General features: G+C 37.4%; 1 protein-coding gene across 1 annotated transcript; it reads left to right on the forward strand.

Moving 5' to 3' along the window:
• Positions 1–3,690: 3,690 nt before the first annotated feature.
• LOC145806644 (geranylgeranyl diphosphate reductase, chloroplastic-like) lies at positions 3,691–5,854 on the forward strand. The gene has a single exon (XM_082904050.1). It carries the CDS (start codon positions 4,360–4,362, stop codon positions 5,722–5,724), a length of 1,365 nt encoding a protein of 454 aa, XP_082760176.1. The 5' UTR covers positions 3,691–4,359; the 3' UTR covers positions 5,725–5,854.
• Positions 5,855–8,302: the final 2,448 nt, after the last annotated feature.

Genomic DNA, 8,302 nt, shown 5'->3' on the forward strand with positions numbered 1-8,302 from the left:
ATCGATTCCTCGGCCATCATGCATCGATATGCGTGATTGGTGCACGAGAATCGAGGCGTGCATACATCTGTGAAAATACATTGCTATGCCCCTCTCCTGCTCTTTGTTGCAGCAAATCAAGAATCAACAGTCTTCCGGGGCTTGGCGCGCTTTCCAAGAATAATTGCAAAACAGAGGCTAATTGGGGCATCACAGTGGATTTCCGCGCAAAGGCGACCCGGACATGCATCATCCATCATCTAAAGAAGAGTCAAGGCAGTCCCTGGCTTGCATGCCAGTTTATTATTTTTCTTAGTTAATTTGTAAATTAATTAGGAATCTGTATTATTTGGACTGTATTATTTGGACTGTACTATTCATTCGGACCCTCTGTGCGAGGGCGTAATTGTAATAAGTGTGCGTGCGTGTGTTGTATGTCTTCCAACCCCACGTCTTTCTTCCTTTTTATTTACCTGCTTATGATGGTTAGATTAGGGCATATTCCAATTAGCATACAGTATGATAACATATTTGCATTCATTCATCTGTCTTGCATGCACCAGGTTCGGCGCATCATACTAACTGCATCGTATTTTCAATTCCAAGTTGAATACTTGTTAGCTGTTGCATCTCATATACCATGTTTAAAATAGCCGAGCCTGCTATAGTTGCATTTTGCATGTGTTGCATTAGGCATTTCTGTATAATTAGGATCATGCATGGATTTCTAATCGGTTTCTGTTTTGGCTTGGAGTACTCGGTGAGTTTTATGCTTTAGCATCCTTGCATGCGTGTGAGTGACTGCCATGAATAGCATGCTTACCATGAGGCTATGTGCTTATGTGATATAACTGCCTTGAATGCCTGCGGGTGAAGGTTGGGTTACTTAGATTGGAATAAATCATCAATTGTTTGTTTTAAGCCCACTAGATAGTGGCAAAACCATCTTTTCTTAAGCCCACCTGAGGGTGGCAAAATCTGCATTTTAAGCCTACTTGCGAGTAGCAAACCATCTTTCAAAAACAAACAGGAAATGTTTTGTTCCAATTCAGGCGACCCAGTCTATACTTGTATGCTGCGCGCATCACATAGTAAATCTAGGCTAATAACCGGAATAAAAACACACAATGTTTTCAAAACTTGATATCATGGTTAGTAGAGGCCGATCTTTGATCGGGCGAGCGGGGGTGCTCACGAAGTGACCTTCCCTAATCGTATCCAAGTTCCCGAGCCGAGGCAACTTTGGTGATGACGGACATGTGGCCTTAGGCAAACGAGTCAGGGTTTCCTAAATTTTCCCAAAATAAAACATTTAGGTGGCGACTCTGTATCTGGCAAAGCAGTCCATGTTTGGCACTTCTTTCTAAAAATCTGTTTTCTCAAAACGATTTGCCGGATTTGGACTCTTTAGTTCAGACTTAGAACCGTGACAATTTAAGAGTCCTGAGCTGTAGTGACCCCAAATGAACGGAACAGGAGCTCACCCTCCCGGGGCGTTCGGGGACGTCTACACCAGAGTATCCAAGAATCCAAGAACTTTTTGCATCTCTAAAGAGTCCTCCAAAACTAGTTTTTCCCCAACTTTTGTTGGCACATCCATCAGCATTTAGCTTGATATTACCTGAGGTAACCAATCGATTAGTTTTATTCTTTGCTGATTAGAGCTTAGGGGCATTGGAAGGCCTTATGGATCTCTTGAGTATACTGGAACACTAGGCGTAAGCTATCACTAATGTAAACATCACAATTATCAAAAACAGTTTTATTCCTGCCTTTTCCAAATGAACCAAAGGGTGACAGTGAACCATATGTTCCAATTGATACTTGCAAGTTTAGTTTTATCGCAAAGATGAAAAGAAATTCAAATATCCAGAGGCTTTTCAATGACATCCCTAATCCATTGATCATTTTTCAAAATTTTCTCATGCTTTCTCCATTAGAATGACATCTAGGACAAGGGTCATTACTGTCAAAGCTTCTACTGACTCTGAGTTGGTTTGTGAGCAGTCTACCATGCATAACAAGCCATAAAAATCCTTTGAGTTTTTAAGGAATTTTTAATTACCAAATCAAATTCCAACAAAAGTTATGATCTTCAACATTAATGATGAGGTCATAAGCAGCTTTGGAAGAGAATCTACCTTGGGGCTAACCTGTCTAGTGGGGTTTATTAAGAAAAGTCACAAATTGGGGAAGTTTGACTTTATGGATGTTAGCAATATCAGTAGGTGAAAGGTGGTTAGCAATCGAGTTCAAATTCCAATCCTCCTCCTCATTAATAATAGTGTTGACAGTGTCATGAATGTTAGTATGAGAGCCAGGTGAAGTGTTTGCTAAAAGTTGGCTTTCACACCACCAGTCATTCCAAACAGAAGCTTTATTACCATCCCCAATAGTTCATTTGATACCTAGTCTAAGAGTATCTCTGGTTTTGACAATGCTTTTCCATAAGGAAGAGCCTCTCTTACCCAAAGGCCAATTAAAAAGGGAGTGTTTATGGAGGTATTTCTTTTTCAAGATATCGGTCCACATGCTATGATCATCATTAAGGATCTTCCAATCTAGTTTGGCAATGAGGGCATGATTATGGTGACTAGCCTTTCCAATGCCAAGCCCCCCCTCCCCTTATTTTTAGGTAAGCAAACTTGGTCCCAATTAATAAGGTGAACTCTTGTCCTGGAAGTAGAATCGCCCCAAAGAAAGATAAAATCATTTCATGAAGATCGAAGCATAGCAAAAAAAAATGGCCCCCCTCAATTCAATAATATCATTACGATGAAGTCACGAGAACCATAAAACAACAGAAAATTATTGGTCTTCACAAGCAATTTTATGTATCCTTTTTTTTACTCAATCCATATGATGTTAGCAATGGGAAGTCGTTTGCTGGAAGAGAAAATGTCATGTTTGAGTTTGTTTTTCAAAAACAAAAATACATAAAATGACAATGTTTTTGCCGCACAACAGACACAGTAGGAAGGGAGGTTACAATAGTGACCTCTTAACAACACCGTTAAAAGTTAATATTTTAATTTTTTTATAATCAAATCATATTTTTTTATAGGGTATTTTTTCATAAATTTTTTTTCACCTACTTATATTTCATTTAATTCATATTATTTTTTTATGTTCCAATAAGTCCTATGGGTGACATAGTTACCAAAATACACCTAATAATATTCACATTGTGAATATTCCGTGATGTAAATGTTTACACCATCAATGTGAATGTTCACATCGTCAATGTAAATATTCATACCATCAATATGAATGTTAACATGTCAATATGAATATTCACATTGTAAAATATGAATGTTTACATCACCAAATTGCTAACCGTTCAAAAATTATTTGTAAGGGTAGAAATGTCTATAAAATACATTGAATATGAGAATTATGATTTGGTAGATCAAATGTCCAAATAATATGGACTAATTGAAATACAAACACTTGAAAAAGAATTTTCTAATAAATTCCTCTCCTTGATATAAATTTTAAAAAAAAATTAAAAAACTAATTTTTAACCTACTTTCAAAAATAAAACTAAGGCCTGATTTGACATTCTAAAAAGTTATTAAAAAAGTTAAAAAATTATCACTATTCACAAATTAAAAATATAAAAAAAATTAATTTACACAATATTTTAATACAAATCAACCAGTTGACGTGACTGGTACTGAACTGATGAAAGTGGGCTGTCAAAAGAAAAAAAAGAAAATTAGGTATATATATTCATTAAATTGGAGGGTGATGTTGGGCCAATGGGGGCCCATCACAGGTCTCGTTTTAATAATCTGAATCGTTAATGTGTAAAACTTGTCAAGCACTATATGCCTGTAAAAAATCACGTTGATCGGATATCGTTAACTATATGATCAAATCAGTTTTGTATAAAAAATATATTGTATTATAGTTAACAGTTGACAAAAAACTAACACGATCAGATAGCTATCGATATCCGATCACCGTGATTTTTTACAAGCATATAGTACTCGACGAGTTCTACACATTGAACGGTTTCGATTCGCAAAACGGGACCCGTGGTAGACTCTCAAGGGCCAAACAGCACCGTCTAATATAAACTCGAAAATGAGAAAATCATTTCCTATCTCCTAATCCGCCCACTACTCTGCCAGACTGTACGGGCTACATCACTACTCCTATGCACTTATTTATACAATTTTTTAATATACATTTTTTCATAAAAAGTTAAAAAATTAATCAAAACATCCATATTTTTTTCTCAACTTTTAAATTTAAAAAAACAAAAACTTCAGACAATTCCTAAATACAGAGATCTCTACAATACAGAGATCTCTACTCTCTCTCAATCGAAGTTTTAAAAACCCTAATCTCATTTCTACTTCCAAAATCCAAAAAATGGCCTCCCAAACACACCTTCTTCTGCACTCTCACCTCACTCTCAAAACCCCATCGAAACCTCTCTCAAAACCAGCCACGTCCTTCATCATCTCCGCTAAATCCACCCACCCACCCATCTCCGGCCGCAAGCTTCGAGCCGCCGTCATAGGCGGTGGTCCCGCCGGCTCCTCCGCCGCCGAATCCCTCGCCTCCGGCGGCATTGAAACCTTCCTCTTCGAGCGCAGCCCCGACTCCGCCAAGCCCTGCGGCGGCGCCATCCCTCTCTGCATGCTTGACGAGTTCTCCATCCCGCCTGAGCTCATCGATCGGAAAGTGACTCACATGAAGATCATCTCTCCTTCGAATCTCACCGTCGATTTCGGCAAAACCCTAAAGCCCCACGAGTTCATCTCCATGCTCCGCCGCGAGGTCCTCGATTCCTACCTCCGCTCGCGCGCCGAGTCCAGCGGCGCCACTCTCCTCAAAGCCCTCGTCACGAATCTAGAGCTCCCGTCGTCGGCTGGCGCGCCGTACGTCGTGCACCACACGATCGGAGGATCTCGGCGATCGCTGGCCGTTGATGTTGTGATTGGAGCCGATGGCGCGAACAGCCGAGTCGCCAAGTCGATCAAAGCTGGAAATTACGCTTGTGCCATTGCTTTTCAAGAGAGAATCAAATTGCCTGATGATAAAATGGAGTACTACCAAAATCTCGCGGAGATGTACGTGGGGAATGACGTGTCGCCCGATTTTTACGCGTGGGTTTTCCCCAAATGCAATCACGTGGCGGTGGGGACCGGCACGGTGTGCTCGAAGCAAGATATTAAATTGTTTCAACACGCTATTAGAGCCAGAGTAAAATCTAAAATTAGTGGCGGAAAAGTGATTAAAGTGGAGGCCCACCCAATACCCGAGCATCCGCGTCCGGTTCGAGTTCGGGGTCGGGTTGCCCTAGTTGGTGATGCGGCTGGTTACGTGACCAAATGCTCGGGTGAGGGCATTTATTTTGCAGCCAAGAGCGGTCGAATGTGTGGGGAAGCAATCGTGAGGGCATCGGAAGGTGGGGATAGGATGATCGATGAGGACGATTTGAAGAGGGAGTATTTGAGAGAGTGGGATGCAAAATACATTACCACTTTTAGGTTTTTAGATTTGTTGCAAAATGTGTTTTATGGAAGTAATGCAGGGAGAGAGGCATTGGTGGAGTTGTGTGGGGATGAGTATGTGCAAAGGATGACATTTGAGAGCTACTTGTATAAGAAGTTGGCTGATGGGAATAGGTGGAAGGAGGCTAAGATGGCAATGAATACAATTGGGAGTTTGATTAGGTGTAAGATTGTAGCTAGGGACATGGAGGTCTTTAAGAAAAGAGTTCTTGCCTAGCATGTGTACTTTTTTGTTGTAATTGGGGGAGAAAATGAAAAGAAAGAGAAATCAAGGGCTTTCATGGGGCATTTTGACATGTATTGTATTTTCTAAATCTTAATTGATGATTGACTTCTTATTCTTTTCATACTACTAGTCATTGATGTCTTGTTATAATGAGAAGAATAAAATAGAAAAAGCAAGAAATTCAAAATAAAAAAAAAAAAAAAAGAGAGAAAGAGAGGATTGTGATTTGTAATTAGGCTGTTTATTGTGTGAACTGTTTTCGGTGTTTGCACGCATTTGCATGTTCAGCAATGTTATATCTCACTAAAAGTGGTGCTCTAAATACCACTAATGAGTTGATAATTATTTTTAAAAAATAAATAAATAAAAATAAGGCACAAAAATATTGTGACAGTGGATAGGATTCATTATCACATCATTAGTGATAATTAATTAGTATTTTCACTCATTTTTCATGTTTGTTTGAAGGAATGCCAAAACAAAACAAAACAAAGTTGATCTATCAAGAAAGAGAGGGGGGAAGAGAGAGAGTGTGAAAAAAAGAAAAGAAAAGAAAAAGGTAATCAAAGGCCTTCTAAACGGTTTTCCTTTTCTTTTTTTCTTTTTCTTTTTTTATTATTATCTAATTTGAAGCTTTCTTCTTTCTTTATTTTTTAATTTTTTTTTTATGATTTTAGTAATCAGAAATGTTCCTATAAGAGAAAAATTAGGGTGATGGACTTGTGGTTGTGGACATTAAATTATAGTGTGGATCTAACTATGAAATAAATTTGAATTTGAATTTGAATATGAATTTATGAAATGAATCTAAATTATAGAATGGATAAAAGTTGGAGAAAAAATTCTAAAGTTGTAATTAGGCATCTTGTCGAGAAAACAAATGAGGAGGAATAGTTTAAAAATGATTTCCAATTAGGCTAGTTATTGTCGCAATTTTCCTAGTATGCTTTGTATTCTACAAAATAAGTTAAAATAAAGTGCTTGTTTGTTGTATAATAAGCAATGTATGGTAAATTTTTTGTGATTTCACTTTCAATCTCCTAGAACTGTAGTAAAAGAAGTAAGTGGAGAGCACTTACCCCAAAAGAACAAACAAATAGATAAAAAAAAAAATACAATAAAATAAAATAAAGCATTTTTCAGATCTAATATAGACTCTCACTACAATAAATAAGGGTTATACAGATTAAATATTTTTGTCTTTAAAAGTAAAAATTTTGTTGTAAAAGACATTTACGGACCTGTCGCTAAAAGATCGGCCTGAAAAATCCAAAACAAGGCTTTTAGCGACAAAATTTTGAAATGGTCACTAATAAATAAACTTTTAAGAACAAAATAATTTTGTCTCAAAATAGTTTATTTTTTTAGATAAAAAATTTGGTCATAAAAAGATAATAATTCATTACTAATGCCTAATTGTTATCAAAAACAAAATAACGATACTTTTCGTAACAAAAATATTTGATTCCTAAAAATAATTTTATCCCTAATTTTTAGTCTCTAAAAGCCTTATTTATTTATTTTTTTTTTATTATTATTTTTTTTGTAGTCTCTTATAGTGTGTTTCAGCATGTTCTAAAGATAGGTGAGGCATCTGTAACAGAGCTAGTGCTAATTTTGAATGAATAAATGTTTCATGATCATTTTTTTTCAAACAACAAATTTAAGTTAAATAGGAAATCCTTAAACTTGGTAATATTGTTTGTTTTGATATATTTTTAGTGTTTTCGTAGTAGCCTTATACATTGTGTGGGGACATTATTTTTAGGTAGTCCACGTAGTCAAGGTTGTTAACCGAGATACCACGTGGGCGGACCATAGTGCCGAGATATGGTGCGATAATACCAGAATTCAAGATATTTGGATAGAGGACTAGAGTCCTAAATAATATCAAGCTACCTATTTAGATAGGGATGGGGCTCTTGACATAGTTCATCTTAATCTGAATAATGTGAGTTGTGATAAATGTTATCCATATAAAGGATATAGTCCTATGAAGTAAGACTTTTAGGGGAAGTTGGACACTGATCATTATAAAAGTAAGGCACCCTCATGAGTCTAAGATATGCTTTATTTGAGATACTCTTATGCTTTCATTGTTGAAATTTAAGTGCTTGTATCAATATCTGTGAAAGATAAGATTACTGACTTGATCGTCGGAGTGTCCCTAGGTGGATGAACCACCGCAGTATTTTTATATTCTTGTTGGCAGGTGTTCGGGCTTAATCTATTCTACCGGAGCTCTCTAGTTGAGTTCCCCATTTGGTTGTATGGTCGGAAATCAACACACACAATTTGGCGCCGTCTGTGGGAACTTAGTTAGAATAGATGGCCATCATCGTGCAAGATCAACATGTCGGCAACGACTAGTTTAGCGAAAATGGAGAATGTGTCGACATTAATGGAATGAAGACCCTTCCAGAAGGGATGCAAAGACAGGGGCATGACCGCTCCCAAGGAGATGACTTTCAAGTATAGAAGGATCAGCCTAAGTGAGCAGATTCCGAATTTCAGATCCTGAATCCCAGATCCTAGAAGACAAGATCTATTCCTAGATGATTTGGTCCGA

Source organism: Camellia sinensis, chromosome 14 (assembly GCF_055761805.1).
Source record: "Camellia sinensis isolate YWXY chromosome 14, ASM5576180v1, whole genome shotgun sequence".
Lineage (NCBI taxonomy): Eukaryota > Viridiplantae > Streptophyta > Magnoliopsida > Ericales > Theaceae > Camellia > Camellia sinensis.

Coding starts and splice junctions, on each gene's coding strand:
- LOC145806644 (XM_082904050.1), top strand. CDS start 4,360: ATGGCCTCCCAAACACACCTTCTTCTGCACTCTCACCTCACTCTCAAA.